Below are 23,212 nucleotides of genomic sequence, written 5' to 3'. Positions count from 1 at the left end.
GATGTAGAATAGCGATTTACCGCAATTTTCGATGTTAAACAACTAAATTCGGCTTGTTTTTAAACATCGAATGGCCATCGTTTCCACACCACTCGATGGCGGCTGCCATCGGGAAGCAGTCACCAAAATGGTAACAACGCTACCATCACATGAAAAACATTGATGTTGTTAAACCATCGTAATTCAATGTCCATCCCTAAATTAGACTCCCTGTCCGCAATCTCGCTAAATGACACTGCAAACAGCCGCTAAGTTTATGGAAAGGTATTAACATTATCACATACCTAGATATGTGCACGTCAGGGATTACTGTTGTATACAAGACAACTTCCACTTTACATTTAGTGGCTGGAGATCAGTCAGAGGGATAAAAACATAAGTGTTTTGAAATCCTCTTAGCATGTGGATAACTAAAGTATGCTTACTTTGGGTCGCACTAAAGTCACCTACACTGAGTGGGTGCAGCCGTTTTATTGGCTGACCCAATAAAAGAGCATCCCACTGAATTACCGGGAGTGAGGGTCATCACTAACCTGTCAATATGACTGATTTCACATTGATCCTAAATTTGATCGGCCAACAGAAGTTCTTATAACTTGTAACGTCGGTGTTATAGGTTCGTCTGCACTAAATTATCCTAACAGCAAAAAGCAGGGGGGACCTGAATCAGATGAAACTCTCCGGTTACTAGACAGCACTTAATGCCAGCATGACCTGAATATCTCAATGAGATTACCAGCTCCCAGTCTTAGACGTGCCTGGCAGTGGCTGGGGACAAAATAATTACTGTATGGGGGTTTATTAAATCTTCACAGGTCAAAGAAAAAAATAAATAAATAAATAATACTCAAATCCATATAGGAAAAACCTTTCAATTTGAGCAAAGGAGAAAGTATGTAATAACATAAAAAAGAATAATAGGACTATTCAACATTTTGTTACACGGCTTGAGTTTAAGCAGTAATAATCACAGCTCAGTTTATGCAAAGTTTTCTTTCGTAAACACTTGGCCCTACAAAAGCATTTGAGCCTTTAGAGATTGTTTTCACACACGTGTGTACTAGCAAAATGGGTTACAGATATGTTAACGAACACACACTTTAGCAGTGCATGTTAAGGTGTTCCATGCAGTTCTGATGCCTGGTACGTTTACAAACACAATGTAGCATTAGAATACAGTGTGGAGTTTCCATGTTCTCCCCATGCTTTTCTGGGTTTCCACTGAGTGCTCCGGTTTCCTCCCTCAAGCCAAAAATATACTGGTAGGTTAGTTGGCTACAGACAAAAAATAACCCTACTGTGTGTGTGTTTGTGTGTGTGTGTGTGTACATGTGGTAGGGAATATAGAATGTAAGCTCCACTGGGGCAGAGACGGATGTGAATGGTCAAATATTCCCTGTGAAGTGCTGCAGAATATATGTGCGCTACTTTAAAAGAGATTTAGAGCGTTGTGTTTTTGATGTTGCTCTCTAGAGCAGTGTTTTCCCAACCTCAGTCCACATAAAAGGAACATACACACTAGACCAGTGTTGGCTAACCTTGACACTCCAGCTGTTGTGGAACTATATATCCCAGCATGCCCTGCCACAGTTTTAGCATGCCCTAATAGCAAAACTGTAGCAGTGCATGCTGGGTTATGTAGTTCCATAACAGCTGGAGTGTCAAGGTTAGCCAACACTGCACTAGACGATATGCTCCCTGAGCGATATCGTCTAGTGTGTCCCTGGCAGGGTGTGCTCAATGTCGTTCGTGACATTGAGCACACCCGCTGAACGATATCATTAACGATATCGTTCAGCGCTGGGCTCTCTTCCCCATTCCCCAACATGCAGCAACCTGACAATATCGCATGTTTACCTGATGAACGATAAAGAGGAACGACCTGCGGGAACGCGCATCGTTATCGTTCATAATTTAGGTTAAAAAATGGACGATAAAGTGAACAACTTAACCATATCGTTATTGTTCAGTCGTCCACTTTAATAGCCCAGTGTGTACGCACCATTAGGGGTATATTTACTAAAGTGCAGATTTTTAGTATTGGAGTTGTTTCCCATAGCAACCAGATTCTACTTACTTATCTAGCACCTTCCTAGAATATTATAGCTAGAATTGATTGGTTGCTGTGGGCAACAACTCCACTTCTAAATACCTGCACTTTAATAAATATACCCCTAACAGTCCAAATGTTAAGGATATTCTTACTTGAGCACAGATGGTTCATTCAAAATAACTGAGGCACTAATTAAGTCACATGTGCTCAAATATGGCTATTCTTAATACCTGTTACGGGTGCGACAGGTGCCTGGGACTGTTTATCATGGTGTGGGCTGGGACACTGTGGCTTGGAAAGGGTGGGAATTAAATGGATGTTAAATAATGCGCAGATTTCTCAATGCAATATTATGAAGGCAAATCAGAGTTAAAATCAATAATACACCTCATTAAAATTTACAACCTTTTTCCCTGGTGAACGACGAAGCGTTCTAGAATATTCCTGATCCTCTTTACAAGGCCTCCTATAACTGTACAATTGCAGACCTATCTGCTGTCATTTATATTTGGGCCACAAATGGTATGATTCTGTAAGACACAAACCTGTCTGTCCACATGTACCAAATACATAATCCATGCTTTGTTTTTATTATAGAGATGGCAGAGCCCATTCAACAGTTAACAAGGAACAGCCGGACAGAGGAACGACAAAGAGTGCCCTACCTGATGCTCAGCTGCAAAGAGAAGGTGAGCCATTCATTTCTAAGGCTCAGCATCGACATACACAGACGCCTTATGTTATGTGACCCACAAACCACTCTACATGTATAGTCCTTATGCATTCACAAAGTCAACATGGTCATTACGTCGACACTGTGAATGTCAACAGTATAACTCAGTGTTAGGGTAAGGTTTAGTGTTAGGCTGCGGTTAGAGCTTAAATGCTGTAAAAACGCAATGCTGACATTCTTATTGTCGACATGACATCCTTGTTAACGTTCTGGTGTCGACATTTCATAACACACCCATGGAAACCATTGTGAATGGGCCGATATATAAATAAATAAATAAATTTTGCAGTAAATAGAGGTTTTTGGCATAATCTTGGCCAAGGTTATGGGCCTACCCACCACATCAGGGTAACCTCGGTAGGGTAGGTCCCTATGCACAATGCTCGATAATTACATTATAGCATCGTCAGGCGTAACCATAAATCTGGTGGGAAGAAGAGCACTGTCTGCTTGTAAGTTACGACAAAGCACCCGGGTACAGGTTCTCTTTAGAGTAATAAATAATAACACACCATTTTAGGGGTCAATCCAATTACACGCGATGTACTCGCGGGTGCGAGACATCGTGACAACAGGCGCGCTTGACGGCAGCCCAAATTCGCATAAAAGTGCTCGCACCCCCATAAGGGCTCTGATCAAAATTAAGCGAATTCGGGTTCACAGCCGGCTGCGAGGGGTGTGAGATGCGGTGGCGTTGTCATCGTTTTAACTCCACTACAACGGCAATTTGTACCCTTCGCCTGTAATTGGATTGACCCCCTGGTGTTTAACTGAAGATGAAGATTCATTTTGGATTAGTGTCCATTTAATATTGATCATCTTGCTTGTAGTGTGGGGAGGTGCTGTATGAGAAACGGCAATACGGAAAAGCCAAATGGGCCTGTATCAAGGTGCACGAGGAGCGCTATGAGCAAAGTATATGCGTGGGGTTCATGAAGATCATGAGATACATTTGTGAGCAGAACTCGTCAGGTAAGATGTGTCCGATTATCACACAATGCAGCACATTAACCTATTAATGTAAGAAGTCATTAAATATATCATTTATATATTACTATATATTATTTTATTTACTCTTAAAGTTGACCTGTCTCTTTTCACACAGCAGATGTAGACACTATATGGGATGAACTAATACACAGGTTCTCAAACTCGGCCCTCAGGACCCCAAACAGTGCATGTTTTCCAGGTCTCCTCACGGAATCACAAGTGAAATATTTATCTCCACCTGTGGATCTTTTAAAATGTGCCGGTGAGTAATGAATACACCTGTGCACCTGCTGGGTGACCTGGAAAACATGACCTGTGTAGGGTCCTGAGGACAGAGGGCCTGATACAGACCCGCTCGCGAGCGCAATGCACTCACAAGCGGGTCGATGTTGGGGCACTACGCATGCGCCGCGCATGTGCAAGCCCTGTGGCGAGTGAGAAATTCACTCGCTTCGGGGCTCGCTACAACCGGGGCAGCTGTCAATGTTGATCGACAGCTCGCCCCGTTTTGTAGGCGGGGAGGGGGGGTGGCTGGACAAACGGAGGCATTCCTGAAGGAACGCCTGCCGTTTGTGGACGGCCCTACTGACATCACTCATGATGTCAGTAGTGAGCTTCCTGCTCTATTAGAGCAGGAAGCTCTCTGGGGCTTGTGGGAACAAGACCCTACCACAAGGGTCTCGTCGCAAGCTCAATGGTCGCGACCATCACCTGGCCGTCCGCTAAAAGCTGTGCTGGAGGCCGGGCTAAAAAGAAATAAAAAAAGGCCGCCCTGATTCAGAGTGAGCGCTCACAAAGAGCATCCGGCTCTGAATCAGGGCCAGAGTTTGAGAACCACTGAACTAATACACAGGAGAATGCAGCCCAACAATTCACTTGGAACCAACGACATCAACGATATCTGAATGTTGTCACTGGATAATACTGGAGATAGGCTAGGTTCACTTTAGTAAGAGGCAGATGGGAGGAGAGGGTGTTTAGTACACCTGCAGATAAGTTATACTATATATATATATATATATATATATATATATATATAGAAATGCAGCAAGAACAATGACGGTGCTATAAAATGGCTATTTGATTCCTATTTAAAAGTTGTTGTTTTTTTTTAGCATATGATGTTTTTGTTTAATATTAGTCTAATCATAAATTTCGGGAAAAAAAACCCATGTTGTAACTTTGTTCATAGGCTTATACCTGGGTATGACCATCCCGATCCTGACAACAGTGCACACGGACGAGGCACGAACCGGACTCCTGCGCAGTGTGACCGTGGCCTACTATATCCCCACACACCTTCAAGATGACCCGCCTCAACCAACAGACCAGGAGATAGTGATTGAGGAATGGCCTCCCACCATGGTCTTCACCAGGTACATGATCTACCTTCATCTCTCTTTCCAGGCGATGACCCTGAGGTTGATGAGCAATGTTATCCGCTTTAAAGAAGTTGATGTACTGGGTGAAATCAATCATTGGCGGATATACGACCTCACCCCTCTAAACAGATCACATACGTCGAGAATTAGACGAGTAGAAGCTAGGGATGAGCAATATACCGGTATTATAGCATTACACATTGATGGTAAGAAAATATGGCAAATAATAATAATTTATTATTAACAGCAATGTTACAAGAAAATATAGAATTATGGCCTTCCCAAATGCCCCCCTTCCCCCTGCCCTAAACGGCCTCAGGACATTCCACGTTCTGCAGGGAGATCTGGCCTACAGACCTTAACTGTAACTCATCTTTAATTTTCTCTCTGTAAAGTGACTACCGGTAATGCCAGACTCGTACAATAAGGATTTACGGATTTCTAGAAAATGCAGATGCCAACAACTGAGCCTTGTGGTGGCCCATGTTGGGGAGCCTCTGATCCCGGGGGTGCTCTGCAGTCTATGCCACTTCTGTAACGGCGGCGTACACCTCTGTTGCTGGCGGCTATCATTTCCACTGCGGCTAGCAGTGGAAATTGTAGGGGGGGGGGGGCCACATGTGCGTGCCACTGCCCATTTTATACTGCGCATGTCATAGACGGACATGTAGATTTATACTCCCAACAAATGGGACAAGTTTACTTCGATAGGAAAACTTATTAAGGTTGTGTAAATGGCAATCCATGTACAAAGTCATAATGTCATACGAGGCAGCCAAAGTTATATTAGGGGAACTGGTATTATTTTCCGCCGGGGAATCCTGACAGCGGCTGTCCGACATGGTTGAAAATCCCGATCGTCCCTAAGGTAAGTATTAACTAACCTAACCTCCCCTAACCCTCCTTAGGGGGGCCTAACCCTAACCTTCCCCCCCCAGTGCCTAACCCTAATCCCCCCTCTAAGTGCCTAACCCTAACCTCCCCCTTCCCCGCTGCCTAAACCTAAGTCCCCCCCGGGGGGGTGCCTAACCCTAACCTCCCCCCCCCTAGCCTGACCTTAACCTCCCGGGGGCGTGCTCAACCCTAAGCGCCCCCCCCCCCCCCCCCGGGAGCCCTAAACCTGACACGGCTGTCCACGCTCGGCATCACTTCGATCGGGATGCCGGGCGCTGGTCTCCCAGCGTCGGTAAAATGACAGGAGTCTAGATTTAGACGCCTGTCATTTAACCCTCACCGGGATAAAGCAGTCGGGAAGCAGGCTGTCGGGATTACGTCCACCGGCTTCCCGGCTGCATACCATTTTAGGTATTAGTAAATAGGTGCTGAGGATATTTAGGAAACTTTATACAGCTCCTGAACACATTGCTGAATTGTTTCTATCTGCTACAAGCAAAATGTTACAATGTTCACACTTTACTAGATGATTATTATTATTTAAGCCTGACAGGACGAGCAGTCCAGCACAATTAGTGGCAATTGCAGTCTTAAGAATAATGCTGCCCATCCACTAGCAGACTGTGATACGACTGCACGATTACGACATTGTAAAAGTGCAGTCGTTTCACAGCCTGTGCTCGCCTACACTGACCTATCAGTCGTTCAGTGTAGGAGCCATCAATCATCCCCGAACATGGGCAATATGTCATTATCGGCAGACTGACCAGCATTTTCGGGCGACGATTGATGCCAGAAACGTCCAAAGGGAGTGCGCATCGCTGGTCGTTTCCAACATTAATGTGCACGATTTGTGCCCGATTACTGAGCGATTGCACGATTACGATGTCGTAATCGTGCAATCGCTCGGTGATGTCGCGTAGTGGATACGCGGCATATTCTGGCAGATTACCATTTTGCAGGCCATTGACATAAAATAAGTGGTTAATAACGGCCGGATACTGCATGTTTACAACATAGGCAGGGTTTAGGTGTCAAACCAATTCTCACGCTGGGCATTCTCCGCTTTACAATAGAGGTTTAATCCCTTTCGAGAAGCGCACACAAAAGGCCAGGCCAGGCGTTTAGTGCAGCTTAACATTAAATAACACTATTTATATAAGAATGAGCCCTAATAGTGTTAAACCCATTTGGCCAGCATGAGTCCTATCCATCCAGCTTCATCCTAACAGAACAAGGATGATGTACGCAATTAGCACATTCTTCACTCCCCAGCCACTTTCTCATCTCGAAGACGTTCACTTTCATATCACAAACAATTATTGGTCTGCAAATAAGGTGAGGGTCTAAGTGACCTGAAATGAAGGGCTTCTCTTCAGACCTTAGGCTGAATAATAACACCCTCGTCTGCAAGAATAAGAAGTACTAAGCGCATGGAGAGCGCCTTGACCTGTACTGCTCCCCTGCCGCAGAGATAATGACTTGGGCACCGCCAAGGTACAATAACTCCAGAGGACATCGATTTACAGGATTTAACTGGGTCTCATCTACAAAGAGATGGTATATTAAAGTTACTTGTCCTTCCCCCAGGATTTAATCACAATGTGCTGCAACTACTAAACACTTATTCTGGGAAACCAAGTACTGAAAACCATCTCAACTGAGGAACAAATTACAACATAATCCTCATAGTTACTTTAATTTAACTTTATTTCCAGCACAATCTGCACCAGCCTCATTTACTTAGATCCGTATCAGAGCTAGAGCGGTCTGTAATGTGGGCTGCAGGTCTGATTATATGTTCATATAGCTGGAGTTGGGAAAAATCTGCAAAATCAACTATATAATGGAAACTAATAAAAAAAAAAAGAGGTACATATTCATACGTCTGCTCCCATTAGTCATTGCTTCACCCAGCTCTGCATTCTCCCCCTCCTGCTTTGTTTTAAGCAGGTGGTCTAACGTGTACGGTCAGCTGATCACTATCTGACATACAGTAAGCGGGGGTCAGTGATCTGCTGAACACCACGTAGCAATAGGTGGATGCTAAAAACCACACAGGAGTACGTGGCCTAAAAATAACGAAGAAATTACTTTTTTACAACGTGGAACAGCAAATGGTGACAGAAGAAATTATACCTTCTGAATGTCCTGTCCAAAAATCCCCATCTGTGTGGCGTGCTAAAGCAGTCACTAGAAATGGCCCCTTTTAAAGGGCAAGAAAAAAAAAAAAAAACAGACAAAAACTTCCCCCAGCACTCTTCACACAAGCCGGTAAAGAGGTTTGCGTCCTATATAATAATAGTAATTGCAGATATCTCAGTACATAGATTTGCAAACATATGTTAAGCCACCAGCCATGACAAGGCGCCTCTGCTTTTGGTGGCCCCAACGCTACATAAGAGCACCCTCTTTGGGCCATACATTAATACCCCAAAGTGTACCCAACATCTCTTACATACCATAATAAAGTGAAGAGCATAGAGGCCAGGCACCATCTCTATCTCACTGCACTGCTATTTATTAAAGTCCTCTGGCACAGGGAAGAATATATATAGCCCAGGTGCCATCTAATGACCATAATGGATTATGGATGTAACTAGCAGTCTCTAAAGTGGTTTGTAAGACCTTGGGGTGTCGACTACCATGAAAATATTATTTATTAAATTAATTAATTTAATATATGATCCAAAGAACAGTACTCCAAACAAGTATGCATAAACACTCTGGTTTACAAGCAACGAATAGGCAAATACACCAAATGGTTTATGCATTATATAGATCAGCGACACTTGCTACTAGCATGGCTGCCTTTCCTAGATGTGCTGGTACTTGTAGTTGAGATCAGTCACTAAGAGGTGACTACATAGACTGATTATTGGGGGGGGGGCTTCCCAGTGTATTAAGTGCCAAAAATAAAAGCAGTAAAGATAGCAACAAGTAATTTCATATGTTTTCACATTGTCTCTACCTGTCCATGGGTTCATTTAAAAGGCACACTAACGTCATGTTTCAGAACGGTGTATATATTCTGTGGCTACAAGCAGCAGTCATACAGGGCACCGAAGCAGGGAAAGGATTCAGTTTGTCTTTTAAAAGCATCTTTCTAATTCGTACAGCCCATTACATGCATCGCTCTCCGTCACTGCTGATGGCAGGGTTACCTTATTTTACCCTTTACATGTTAAAAGGTGGAGGAGGGGAGGAGTGTGGCAGCGATAAGAAAGGAAGACGGTAGATGACAGCTTGTCAAATACTACTCAGTCTGGGGTTGGGTATGTAATACTGCTGGACGCAATCCCGGCGGTTGAAATCCCAACGCAGGAAGCCCGGCAGATGAAGATCCCGACAGGGGAGGTAAGTAGGCTATCCCCTCTCCCGCCCCCCTAACCCTCCCTATGTGGTGCCTAACCCTATCCTCCGCCCAGGGGTGCCTAAACCTAAACCGCACCCTAAACCTAACCCTCCCGGGGGGGTGCCTAACCCTAACCTCCCCCCGGTGGTCCCTAACCCCCCCTTCCCCATGCCTAATCCCAACCCTCCCTAGGGTCCCTAACCCTAAGTCCCCCCGGGAGTCCCTAAACCTAACCCCCCCCCAGTGGCTAACAGCACCTGACGCCCCGGCTTACCTACATTCAGTATGCCGGGGTTCTGGATTTTGGCATGGGGCTAATGACAGGAGTCGGTATTTAGACGCCTATCTTTAGCCCCATGCCGTGCTTTCAGTGTCGGGAAGTCGGCGGTCGGCATTTCGACTGCCGGTTTCCTGACTACATCCCCTCAGTCTGATGTGTCCAAAGAAACTCACTGGGGCAGAGTTGCACCAAAGTCCCTGGCAGAGTGTACAGATCTACAGTAGAGTCTGATACGGCCGCATTTCCTAGGGCTGGTACAAATGCGCGCCGATAATAATGACTGCTATTTAAGCAAGCGTACGATTTCTACAGAAATCACCGCGTCCAATTTTCAGTCATCTAATTGAAATCCAAGGGGGGGAATCCAGTAATGGACCGGGTTTTGCTATTCAGTTTGGACACACCCTTCCCAAATCTAATATCTCTGCACATTTACATCACCCCCATCTGCAGCACAACATGGTTTGCTCCAGGTGCAAAGTTACTTGTTCTTTTTTTGCTTACTCCCAACATAGGATCGGCCCTAATATTTCCACCTTTACAGTCATGGACTCAAAGCAGCAACAAAACTCCCTTTAAAACTCAAACAAGACCCTTTTGAAGTCTGGAGGATTTTGGCAAACAGCTTGTTATGTACTTTGGCAGACGTAGCACCAGACGACCAGCTGACTGCCTTGTGCTGACCATGGAATCACTACAAGCACCTTCCTCTCCTCACTCACTGACACGTAGCTTTGTTGCAGAAAGACCACTTTAACCAAAGGGTTTTTTTTGTTTTGTTTTTAAATATGAACGATTATATATTTGGCAAATGTCTGGAGAACATGCTTGAAAATAATAAGCTCTAAGGAAAAATAGTTTAGTGCAATTACTCCCATATGTGGAGTCTGAGGCAAGTCTGGATGCACCCAGGTCTGCACCATTAGCATATGCACCGGGCGTACTTACACCCCAGCCAGGTCAGAAGCACAAGAGCATGGTTTTATTACTCTGGTTTTGATGGCTAAAAATGCATTCACTCTACTAGAGGGTTTGTTTAAAAAAAAAAAAAAAAAAGTCTATGACACAGCTGGTATCATCATACTACTCGTGTACAAAACACACACAAGCAACAAATGGGATGTAGTTACCAGACCGGGGGACGGTATGGCGCTGGTCTGAATCCCGACGGTGGAAGCCCAACACTTATCTTAATCACGACACCGGAATACAAATAAGACGCCAGCCAGAATTAAGCATCTCGGGGGCGTCTTGGCTGTTAGCCACCGGGGGGAGTGCCAGGTAGCATAGCGGGGTTAGCGTTTTATGGTGGGGGAGGGGGTTAGGGACAGGCACAAAGGGAGGAGACTTAGGTTTAGGCTGCAAGAAGGGAGGGTTAGGGGGAGAAGGGGGGGAGTAAGTATACTTACCTGACCCTGGTGGAATACCAACCATTGGCATGCCGCTGTCGGTATTTTGACGGGAGGCATCCCGACTGCTGGCATTATATACAGATTCCTGTATAATATGCCTTCCACTCTGAATTTAGCTAGTGTTAAGGCCTGTGGTCAGTGGCCTGCGTTTGCACGGGAATCAGTCGGGAAGCCGACGGACGAAATCCCGATCTCCGGCTTCCCGACTGTCTAATCCCGGCAAGGTATTCCCGATGCCTGTCATTAAACCTACGCTGGGAGCCCGACACACAGCTTACTGATCGAAGATAAGCCGGGCGCGGACAGCCGCGGGGTGTTCGGGTTAGGCGCCCCCCCGGGATACTTAGGTTTAGGCTGCGGGGAAGAGGGGGGTTAGGTTTAGGCACTTGAGGGAGAGGTTAGGGTTAGGCACCCCTAAAAGAGGATTAGGGTTAGGGGGTAAAAAAAAGGTTAATTAATACTAACCTTTTGTAGCTTCGCGATTTTCACCCCTACCGGGCTTCCGTGGTCGGAATCATACTGATTCCATTTGCGCCAGCCCTCAGATACAGCCACAATTGTCACTGCTACTGACAGACACAAGTGTCAGTGCGGATCTGCCTCAGATCGTAATTACATGAACACAATCTTACGGCAGGTCTCTTACCTCCTTGGTTCCAGCTTTACAAGCCTTCAGATCTGTCAAGGTGGACTAACTTTTTCACTTGCACCCCATAAAGGGTCAGAGGGGGGTGGGGGGGGGGATTGTTTATTGCTCCCGTAGCTCCCATATAAAGGACCTGATTTATCAACAAGTGATAAAACTTGTTGCATATGATAAATGGTGCTACGGCCAATCAGCTCCTAACTGTAATCTGCTTGAAAAATGACAGTTAGGAGCTGATTGGCTGGAGCACCATTTATCATACGCAACGAGTTTGATCACTCGCTGTGAGTGATAAAACGCGTTGAAAAATAAGGCCCAAAGTGTCCTGCGTCGCCGCATTATCACACCCTATTGCACGAGATTAACTGCGTTAAGCTGCTTTTCCCGTTCTAGTGTCGGCCCAGCTAAACTTAAGGCGCGCCCAGCACTCGCGACTATCCCCTAAGCCCTACTTCACTGCAAATTTCTGCTCGAGCCCTCCATATACAGCCCCTGGGGCTGGTCTCCCAAAAATATTCAATAACTCCAGGTCAATGTGAATGGCAGCGATAAGCCAACTGAATCACCCCCCATACTAAAATTTGCGATGTTGAGCTGCCATACTAGGCAGAGAGGTGCGCGGCCGTACATCGCCGTGAAACAAGTATAAACTTGCCCTCCAGTAAAACGAATGGAGCCTCTGTGACCGATTCATTATTTAAGTTTCACATGTTGTACTAGACAATTCCAGGAAAACCAGCTAATCCATCACTATACAGTAAACCTATTATACTGTCCCCTTAGGCTACATAGTAGATGTGTGGTTCTCTTATTTTGACCTTTAGAAGAAAAAAAAAAAAAAAAAAAAAGACATTGAAGGTCATAGCATATTCCAAACAATTATGACAACCGACAAATCCAGGTAATGGTTATATTAATCTACCATGAAAAAGTCATAGAACTAAATCGCCAACCACGTAGCATAATTTGTGCAATGTTAAATGTTGCTGTTACCAAAAAAAAAAAAAACCTTTGGTTACATATTTTATGAAACACATGATAAAGCAATACAGACCATGGGCAGTAATCAATTAGTTTCGCATCAGCGGAAAAGTTTCGCCTGGCCGACTTTTCGCCGATATCGCGTGTTTTGGACGCGGAAACTTACTATCGTGCACGTCCCTGCTATTCACCGTATTCAATTACAAACCACGTGAAAACGGCAAGCAGCAAATTCAGTACAGGCGGAAAGTGCTGTCAGAATTGGGGAAATCAGCCTGACCTCCAAAAAAAGATGCACTAACATTGGGGATCAATGTAGACGTGTCCGAATAGCCCTAATAAAACTGTTTGGGCTACTTAAGTTGTTTCAATAGTCTCTAATTAGCGTCTTTGTACAAGTGGTGAATAATGGCATTAAGCAGTATATTTTGGTGAAAGTAAGTAGTCCTGTCACATTTGGGGTACTTGAAAATGGGTGCTAGCATATTTATATATCTCGAACATGAAGTTTTTAAAAAAAACACGAGAAAAACCACCCACATACATGCACCTGCAATCCCAAATACACTTGGCCCCTCCTTACAGCACCCCAAGAAGTCTATTTCACTAGTTTTTATGCTTGTCCCCCCACTTTGTACTTTTTCACCCCCAAAATGAAAGTACTTTTTTGGGGTGTTCTTATGGTTTTTCCAGGGATTTTTTTGACAGAGTTGTCCTTTGGGGGCTGTTCCAAGGGTTCTGAGTGGTTTCCCCAGGTTTGCACCCCAAAATAAAAATTTAGCACTTATTTTCTCCTGCTATTCTTAGGCAAATCTATTACATTGCTATGACTTTCCGCGTAGGTTAAAACCGACTGGAATTGAATATGGAGATAAGTTCCAGCCACGCGAAAACCCCCTATACGCGATACTTTTTGCGGAAAACGGCTTTTCGATTCTAATTGAATACGGCCCCAAGTTTTCTTTCAATGGTTTGTCATGTACGCACATACCAAACAAAACCATCACTCACAAAGGGCCTCATTTAAGAAAGGGGGTAGATGTATTAAATTTCGAAGCGGCATCAGCGCACATTATGTGCGCTGATACCGCTTCTCCCCCGTGTATGATTGTATGATTGTGTGTTTGGGCGGTAAATGACTGGGGCGCATAGCTACAGAAGGGACTGCGAGGGCTGCCAGCTCCAGGGCTGCACGCGGGATATCGTGATGCTTGCGAGCTCCCGCGCATGCTCAGTGGACCCGGCCGGGAGTGAGACAGAGCAGCCTAGGCTCTAGCAGGGATCGCCGAGAGGGGGGAGTTGAGATGTTAACACACCTCATCATTAGTGCTTCCTGCTTCGCCTCGGTAAAGAGGTGAAGCAGGAAGCGTTATAGCGGCATGTTAAGTGCCGCTATAATACATCACCCCCAAGGAGTTTTATCTCTCAAAACGAGTGATTAAAATCATTGCGTTTGACAAATGGAGCTCCAGCCATCAGCTCCCAACTGTCATTTTTCAAACAGATGACAGTTGGGAGCTGATTGGCTGCAGCACCGTTATCATACGCACCGAGCTTTATCACTCGTTTTGTTGATGAGGCCAGAGAGACTACTCAGACTTACCACTCATGGGTGTGCAGTCGCCTTTTGATATATACGCACGACTTGGGTGGTTACTATACCGAGGCGTGCGTATGTCAGAGCGCAAACGCACAACTAGGAGTGGTATATCTATTACACACATACATTCACACACACGGCACTTACGGGTCTTGGAACAATCACCATAAAACAAATCAGCATGCTACACAGTGAATTTGTTTTGGAACATTTCAGTTCTGCTCAGGAATTTTCATCAGGGATACATTTAACAAAACAGTCACCTATATATACACACAAACTCATTCTAGCACCCTGCACCTGTCACAAGCCAAGCAGTTCCTCTTTCCTGCCTGGGGTGTCGCTCTCTGCTCTGGTGCCTCTAGCGTTCTCTGTTCCGTATATCAGCAGTCTGTCGCATTAGCTGAGTGTGTTAGAAGCAACAGAGCGACACATGCAGGGTGCTAGAATGAACACTACACACACACATATTAAACTATAATTTTTTTTTTTAATTTAGGAGAGCGCCACAGGCTTCAAAGATGATAGATAGATAGATAGATAGATAGATAGATAGATAGATAGATAGATAGATAGATAGATAGATAGATAGATAGGATAGATTTCTGTGTGGCATCTACTTTAATCAGAGTCACAGTACTAGTAAGCATGAGACTGTCTTGTGAGGTCTCCAACAGCACAGTGTTTTCATGCCTGAGGATTATAATGCTATATTATCCTCTCGCAGCATCCAGATCAGCAGTAATTTCACAGCTCACAGGGATTCCTAATAAATCAGATGACAAATAGCTGTTATTCCGTGGCATGGATGCATGTTTTTACCCCATGCATGTTTTTCCTTAGTGGACCTGTCGCCTACACACAGTATAGTAAGACTTTTCTAGGCTGAACCAAAGATCCTAATTGTGCCACTATATGAGGCACGTCATGACTCGCGCCTCCATGATGTCACTGGTTTCTAGTGATCGGATAGCCTGCATCTCAATGAAAATTTGTGACCGCCATTTTTTGTTTTTCATCTCAACCTCTTTACTATGAAGGTTTACATAGAGACTGACACTATATCTTCTTCTTACAGAGCTTTTACCGGAGCAACCAATGAGGAGTCCATTATGCATGAAATTTCCTTGCTGGCCGAGCTGCTAGAGTCTGCAGATCTGTGCTTACAGGACACATTCATAGTTGCAGGATACACAAACCCAGCGGCAGCCAACAGACAGAACGAGATCTGGTTCTTAGAGAGGCCATGAACCGGCAGAGGTGGAGGACGTTCACGAGCAACTAATGCTGCCCCCAGTGGTCATGGACACTATTACACAATAAAACATGGTATCTGTTCCCAGTTAAGTGGACTAGCGCTGAATGTATTCTTCTCTGTTGTCTACAGACACAAAGGGTGATTTACCAACATAGGTGCAAGTGCACAGTCCTCTACAGCAAGCAATCACCAATTAGCCTTGATAAGTCTGCAAATTAGAAAACACTTAAGAATATATAAGGTTCTCTATGGGTAACTACACTGTGATGTGATAAATAAAAGTTACAAGCCGATTTGGCTGCTATGGGCCACTTCTCCACTTTATCTCTCTCCAAGGCTTGATACATCTCCCCCCTGCACCCCCATCTCAGTCATTTAAAAGGAGTCATACAAAATCTAAGTACGCCGGGTTGGCATGGTAGTGAGATTGTGTGGGCAGCCATATTATGGTCACATCCTTACTTATGACAATGCAGTCTATCAATTCAGAATGAACTGTGTGTGACATGACTGAGGCACTGAGTGCCTCATGCCTCAAGTAATGTTGCTGGTTCCCTCCCACAAACTAACTAGCCCCGATTTGGTGGTAACGTAATAGGCAAGCGTTAGATGTCCAAACCGATTTTGAAAGCTATCACCCAAGATTATATGTGGAGGATTAGGTGGGATCTTTACATCCTATGTGCACTAATAAGGGGGAGTGGGAGGGGAGGGGGGTGGGGTTAACCGTAGCATGAGCTTTAAAATTAACACCTTGACACAAATACTAACTGGATTGGTGTGGATTCTTAAAAGTTAGAGAGTGGTAAAATGTAACCATACATTACATTAAATGGAGGTATAATCTGTACAAGTCGTCGCATGACCGATCAGACACATAATTAATTTCAAATCAGTGATCACTTCCATCACTAGAAATTACACAGCGACACAATTTATCACTCAGATCTTATATTTAGGATTATTTCTATTACAAACCGGAAAAAAATAAAAAAAAATTAATTCTTAAATGATGTCCAAATTTTTATATGAACTTTAATTTAAAATCTGACCAAATTAATAAAGGTGGGGGCAGGTTAACGAGCACATTTAAGGTTTATACATATTGCTCATAAAACAATCGCCGACAAGTTCTTAAAAAATAGCTAAATCAAGATTGAATGGCATTGTCAAATTTTAATGCTGCACTGGAAATGTAATACACAGCGCAACATAGTTCTTGTGCGTTAATGGGAGTTGCCAGTACAATTTAAATGCAAAATACATTTAAAAGTGCATGGAAATCATGTTTCATGTATTTGTAAGCTCTTTTCCCTACAGAATACTTTAAAGGTGAGTGAACCCCATAAGAACTCTATCACCTACATAAATTAAGCCTATGAGGATGCACCAGTAATGTTACAGAATCCTAATGAATCAATGGGCTCCATTATCTATGTTACTGCAGGCTTCTAGTGAAACGGCATGTTGTATGTATTAAAGAATATTAGCTCCGCCTAGAACATGGCTAACTCCTGTGCTTATGTAAACGGTCACATGATAAGTACACATTTAACATTGAAAATAATCAACACATGTAGCAGGCACCATCGGTACTACCAATAACACAACTAGTTGTATTGTATTTAAAGTGTATACATCATCTACATGCAGAGAAGCGGACCTTTTTGTGGCAGATCCTATATGATATTCCTGAGGTACAAAGTACACGTTTTTAGAGAATAGATAGGTCGCAGACTCATGACTTTTAGTTCAGAAAACAAAATGGCTGCCACTAATGTGTAGCTCTGGGTGCACTGTTACCCTAAAGCAGAGGTTCCCAACCACGGTCCTCAAGGCACACTAACAGTCCAGGTTTTAGGGATAGCCATACTTGAGCACAGGTGACTTAATTAGTACCTCAGTTATTTTGATTAAACCATCTGTGCACAATCATGGATATCACTAAAACCAGGACTGTTAGTGTGCCTTGAGGACCGAGGTTGGGAATCACTGCCCTAAAGTATCACACTGTGGCCCTGATTCAGAGCCGGACGCTCGGAAAGAGCGCTCGCTCTGAATCTGGCCGTGTTTTTTTTTTTTGTGTAGCCTCCTGGCCCGCTCGCATAGCTGTGGGTGACCACCCCCAGCTATTACGAGCGGCCAGGATGATGGTCGCGATGGTCAAGACCATCGCGACCATCGGGCTTGCGACGAGACCCTTGTGGTAGGGTCTCGTGGCCGCAAGCCCCAGAGAGCTTCTGGCTCTAATAGAGTCAGAAGCTCTCCCACTGACATCACTTGTGATGTCAGTGGGGCCGCCCATAAACGACAGGCGTTCGCTTGGGAACACTTCAGTTTGTGAAGCCACCCCCCGGCCACGCCTACCAAACAGGGCGAGCTGTCAATCACCATCGACAGCTCGCCCCCTTTGGTGCGAGACCCGGAGCGATGGAGCACCAGTCGCTAGCCGGGTCTCGCGCATGCGTACAACGGAGCCGGCTCCGTCGTGCACATGCCCAGTGGGCAAACATCGACCCGGTTGCAAGCGCTCAGCGCTTGCGACCGGGTCTGAATCAGGCCCTCTCTTCCTCCTTGATCAGGCTAGACAAGTTACAAGTAATTTGTCCACTTAGTGTTGTAAGAACTGACCAGATCAACTGATAATACCATGGACACAAATTAAAAATAAATCTAAAGCTGCGTATACACACGGTACGATTAAAATGGACGATATGAATGATAATCGATCATATTGTTATTGTTCATATCGTGCATTTTTCGCCCACCAACGACCTGCAATGTGTGGGCACGTATAGTCGATATCGACCATCGCCATGTATGTAGGCCAACCTGGTCGATATCGACCAGGTTACTATAGGGATAGTCGTTGGTGTCGATCGTCCAGCAAACCAACGATATCTGTACGCACCATAAGTTGGTTCCATCAATTGTCCTAAAAGAACGTCATTGCTATTCATGCAGAAAGTGATTATAGCAGGAGGATTGTTCCAGTCTATCAGTCCCTCACTGGTCACTACATACACGGATGTAATTTGCATGCTTCAGCCATGGACTTTACATAAACACTATAGGGGACTTCAATTAGCCAAGAGTCGGCTAGCAGCAAGAGTAAGTGTAGATAAATAGATATATATATATATCTCTCAGTTCCGGTACCTCCTATGGGGCAGCGAACTAAAATCATTGATTGAGATCAGGCGGGGGGTTCTAGTTGCAATGGCTATTTGAATAGACTCCTATGTGGCATCTTAAAGCCTATATACATTAACATCACAGAGACTGAGACACACAATACTACGCCCTCTACTCTTCCACACAATACTTAGCTCTCTACCAGCAATACCGCTGCTTGTAACGCAGTGCGATGGCATACTTGTAGTTTTCACTACAGTGCACCTCATTACTCCGGTATTCACCTGCATTTTACCATTTAACCAAGTCCTGCTCACAATCGTGTAGAGATAATGTGGCTCATGCAGAGCAAGTGCTATACCAGTTTGCGTAGCGGAAATTGCTCTGCACATGACTCACAAGAGAATTCTCACGCATTTGGGTGATGCAGACCTGCCCTCATCCAACGCAGAGGACTCCTTTCAACTGGAGAGACGGAACAAAGGAATGAAAGCAGGGGCGGTCTGAGGTAACCGCAAGAGTACGGTGAGGTCGTGTTCCCGCACATGCAGCTCGTGCAGACCTGCGGAAACGTACATGTGCTTACCTCAGGGAAGGTGTAAATACACAGGGAAGATGGTGGCTTGGCATACACACAAGGAGCATATGTTGCCGATGCAGAGCCATACACATTTCCAGATATGTACTGCTCTGTATACGGGCGTTAGTTCATTAAGTCATTTATGCCCCAATGTGCCTAAGAAATATATTCCCACCTCACAAAAAGTAAACCAGGGTCTAAAATACTTAATTCCTTGGTGATGTCACCAGGTCATACTGGATTATTAGGCTGTATTCAGCTCAGGCCACAAAAATGTCTGCTTCCAACGTACTGTACCGGTATAGGTTATACCCCTTTCACACATAAATTTTTTACTCTGGTTTTTGCCCGGGCTTGCGGTTCAACCACCGGTCTCTGCGAAGTGTGAACAGAACCGATGTCTGGGTCTGCGGCCCTGCTCAGGACACGGGTTATTCCTGGGACTGACCCGGGTCGCCAGTAGTGTTAACGGTGCATCCCAGGTCACGAAGACCCAGGACATGCCTTAAAAGGAGTTGATTGGCGGGAACAGTAGCGCTTTCGAGATGACATTATCTCCAAGCGTCCACTGTTAGACAGGAGACCCGGGTCCGGTGTGAAGAGTGCTGCCCCAAAAATAACCCGGGTCCATCAGCCAGGTTTGAAAGGGAGTAAGGCACACATCCACTTAAAGACATGAAAACGACTGCATGATTACGACAATGTAATCGTGCAGTCGTTTGTCAGTCTGTGATGAGCCTGCACTGAACGATCACATTAATCATCTGCTAACATGCTCAACCTGACGTTATCGTCAGTTTGTCCAGCATGTTTGCCCGATGATAGATGTCTAAACGACCAGCGGGATCGCGCTTCACTCGTTTTAGACTTTTTTTTTAAACGATGTGCAAACTATTTGCAAACAATTATTGAACGATAACGATATTTATCGAATTTAATCGTCTAGTGGATGTGTGCCTTTAGTACTGAAAGTCCGGCTTATGTGTCCAGGGTCCAAGCCTGGGCTTATGTGCAAAAGGGGTGTTACTTTAAAATCTTTGCTCACCTACGGCACTGAGGGCCTGATTCAGAGCCGGACGCTCTGACTAGAGCGCTCGCTCTGACTCAGGGCCCTCCTGCCTAAAAATGGAGCGGCCTCTTGGACGCTCGCATAGCTGTGGGTTACCACCCACAGCTTATGCGAGTGTCCATGATGATGGTCGCGACCAAAGGGCTTGCGACGAGACCCTGCGGTAGGGTCTCGGTGACCGCAAGCCCTGGAGTGATTTTGGCTCTATCACTACTGATGTTAGTGGGGCCGGCTCCAGACGGAAGGCGTTCCCATGGGAACGCCTCCATCTGGGCAGCCATGCCCCCGGCACGCCCACCAAAGGGGGTGTGCTGTCAGTCACCATCGACAGCACGCCTCCTTTGGTGCGAGACCCCGAGTGACAGCTTGGCTGTCGCTATGCGGGTCTTGCGCATGCGCACGACGGAGCTCCCTCCGCCGTGCGCATGCGCATTAGGGCACCATCGACCCACTTGCGAGCAACCTGCGCTCGCGAGCGGGTCTGAATTAGGCCCTGAATACACATAGCATTTTGTAACTCATCATTTACAGACAAGACCATTTGTTCTGCAAGGTGACTCCAACATACGGTCACAAAAGATAAAATCATAAAGAAGTCAGTTGTGTTTGGTAGTCCATGTCCGACCCACTGGTGCACTGGGCAGAGGTGCTGCCAGGAATATGACGATTACAATCTCGGATTGGTGTAATGAAACTATGATTTGTGATTTCACAATACTTGTTCCTATTGCAGCTGTACAGTCAATAACGTAACCGGTGTAAAATAACATCTGCAATATAAACAGGGCATGATGCACCTACTCACTGGTATACAGTGGCTTAAATGAAAAAAAAAATTGCAAAAATATATATATTTATTTGTGCTAGATATATATTTTAGTAGTCGTGCTTTCAATGAAATCAATATTTGAATAAAGTGTGAATGCTTAATTCTGGACAGAACAACGATTCTTGTGCTTTAAAATAAATAAATAAATCCACTTTGTAGTAATGTAATTGTTTGATTGAGACTTTCTGGATATCAAAATTAAAACTATAATAAAATATTGCATAAAAAAAAAGAATCAGTCCGGTCTTTCTTGAGATTTCGGATTTTCTTAAGAGCCTACTCAGAGCCTTAGGTTAAACTGGTGTTAAATATAATATACATTCTCTAAATGTTTTTGCTTACTTGAGATCTATTGACATGCAATGTGTCAATACGTTAATTTATTTTAAAAAAAAATTAGATTATATTTTTTTATTTATTTTTTATTTTTTCTAGTTTTTTTCTGGATTGTACAATCTAATGCGTAAGCTACATGGAAGGTTTTGAAATACGCAGTTGCATGTGAGAATTCACTAAAAACACTGACAGCAACATTAGGATCACCTTGTTAATGTTGGTACAGTGGTTACACAGTACAGTATTATAGTCATTCCTCAATTTACTTCTATAAAATTAAATTCAAGAAATGTATCATGCATATGGACTATAAGTGAGAGCAAAGACTCGCACTCCTGCAATTACTTGTTTTGTTTTTTTAGGCGATCCATGACAGAAATTGCTACACTGACCATAGACACAGTACACAATAAACCCTCACATACGGTACTTATAATACAGCATAAATCACCAGACAAGATAATGTACAAATTAATTACTTAAAGACAGATTCCAGTTTACACAGGAGTACAGTTCCTATTCTGCTCTGAATTAAAGCTGTTAGATGTATGTCTCAGTATATACTACAGCCAGACACACCCAACATAGGATCTTCAACGTGGGGCTTTGAATCCTATACATGGCACCGATGTGTCCTCTTACACCCGTCAAAATGCCATGTGGCGCAAGACGCAGGGAGCCAAATGACGTGCGAATTGGCTTGGGCTGAAAATGTGTCTTGTTGACAAATGAAACTGCACTAATTAAATTTGATATGCGACACTTGTATATCTCTGTGCGACAGAGGGCCCGATTCACTACCAATCGCAACTGCGATTACGCATGCAATCAGCCGATTGTTGCGTTCTGCGCATGCATCGCAGTGGGTGTGGACTCCACTGCGATCGAGACTGCGGTCGCAGTGACTACGCAGAGCCATCGGCAGTACAGTTTGGGGGTGGATAAGGGAGGGGTGGACGGCGAAATGCAGGCGTGCCAGTGCATTTGAACACAGTTACAGGGGCGTGCATAAATTAGCCACTGCGATGTCAAACGCAGCTTGGGCTTTCACTGCGTGCGATGAGGTTAGCAATTCCTGAGTAAGGTCAGACCTTGTGCAAGTGTGCGCGAGGCTCCGAATGTACTCGATGTTACCGATTGTTTCGCAGTCTTGCTAAGTATTACGGATGTGTGTAAGGTAAAGTGGGCGTCCTTATGTTAGGTTGCGTATGGCATATCTTCGCAGTGAGACTACGTGTGTAATCGCTTTTGCGATCCTTGCTGAATCAGGCCCCGAGTCGGTATATGAAGCACAACGGAACTTCATATACAGATGGAGACTCAGTCGCGCGCAGATAGTGTCGCATATCAAATTAATCAGTTCATCTTTTGGTTTGTTTGCGATTAAAACATTTTTGGGCCAAAAAGTCACAAAAAAGATATTCGGCGAAAGCGAAGTCAGACAGGACCAGGCACGCTCAGAAGGGCAGTTTGTCTATGAGGACACATCTGTACATGTTTTACTCCTAACTCCCCACAATGGCACCTAACACCTGGTTGCTCATGTCCTGCTGCTTGTGTTTTGCAGCTGAGTTTATAACCTTGTCCTTGTCCTGCATTGTTTTGTATTACTATTAACTGTTTTTCTTGTGTGCTCATTTATGTACTGTTAAGGCGCTGCGGAACCTTTGTGGCGCCAT

At 44.6% G+C, this 23,212-nt stretch overlaps 2 protein-coding genes across 2 annotated transcripts in view; one reads left to right on the top strand and one right to left on the bottom strand.

Annotated features, from left to right (window-relative positions):
* The window catches only part of LOC148478842 (heme-binding protein 2-like), a 32,022-nt gene extending 15,756 nt beyond the window's left edge, over positions 1 to 16,266 (top strand). The window contains exons 2-5 of the mRNA XM_088455317.1: positions 2,651 to 2,742; positions 3,617 to 3,758; positions 4,969 to 5,152; positions 15,405 to 16,266. Coding sequence (XP_088311443.1) covers positions 2,651 to 2,742; positions 3,617 to 3,758; positions 4,969 to 5,152; positions 15,405 to 15,576 — 590 coding nt within the window. The 3' untranslated portion in view covers positions 15,577 to 16,266. The remainder of the gene's footprint in view (positions 1 to 2,650; positions 2,743 to 3,616; positions 3,759 to 4,968; positions 5,153 to 15,404) is intronic.
* The window catches only part of FANCM (FA complementation group M), a 163,596-nt gene that overhangs the window by 132,342 nt on the left and 8,042 nt on the right, over positions 1 to 23,212 (bottom strand). The window lies entirely within an intron of this gene.

This window comes from Taudactylus pleione, unplaced genomic scaffold (assembly GCF_031769625.1).
Source record: "Taudactylus pleione unplaced genomic scaffold, aTauple2 ptg000652l, whole genome shotgun sequence".
Classification (NCBI taxonomy): Eukaryota; Metazoa; Chordata; class Amphibia; order Anura; family Myobatrachidae; genus Taudactylus; species Taudactylus pleione.
The sequence above is the reverse complement of the archived record's forward strand: the minus strand, read 5'-3'. Positions and strand labels throughout refer to the sequence as shown.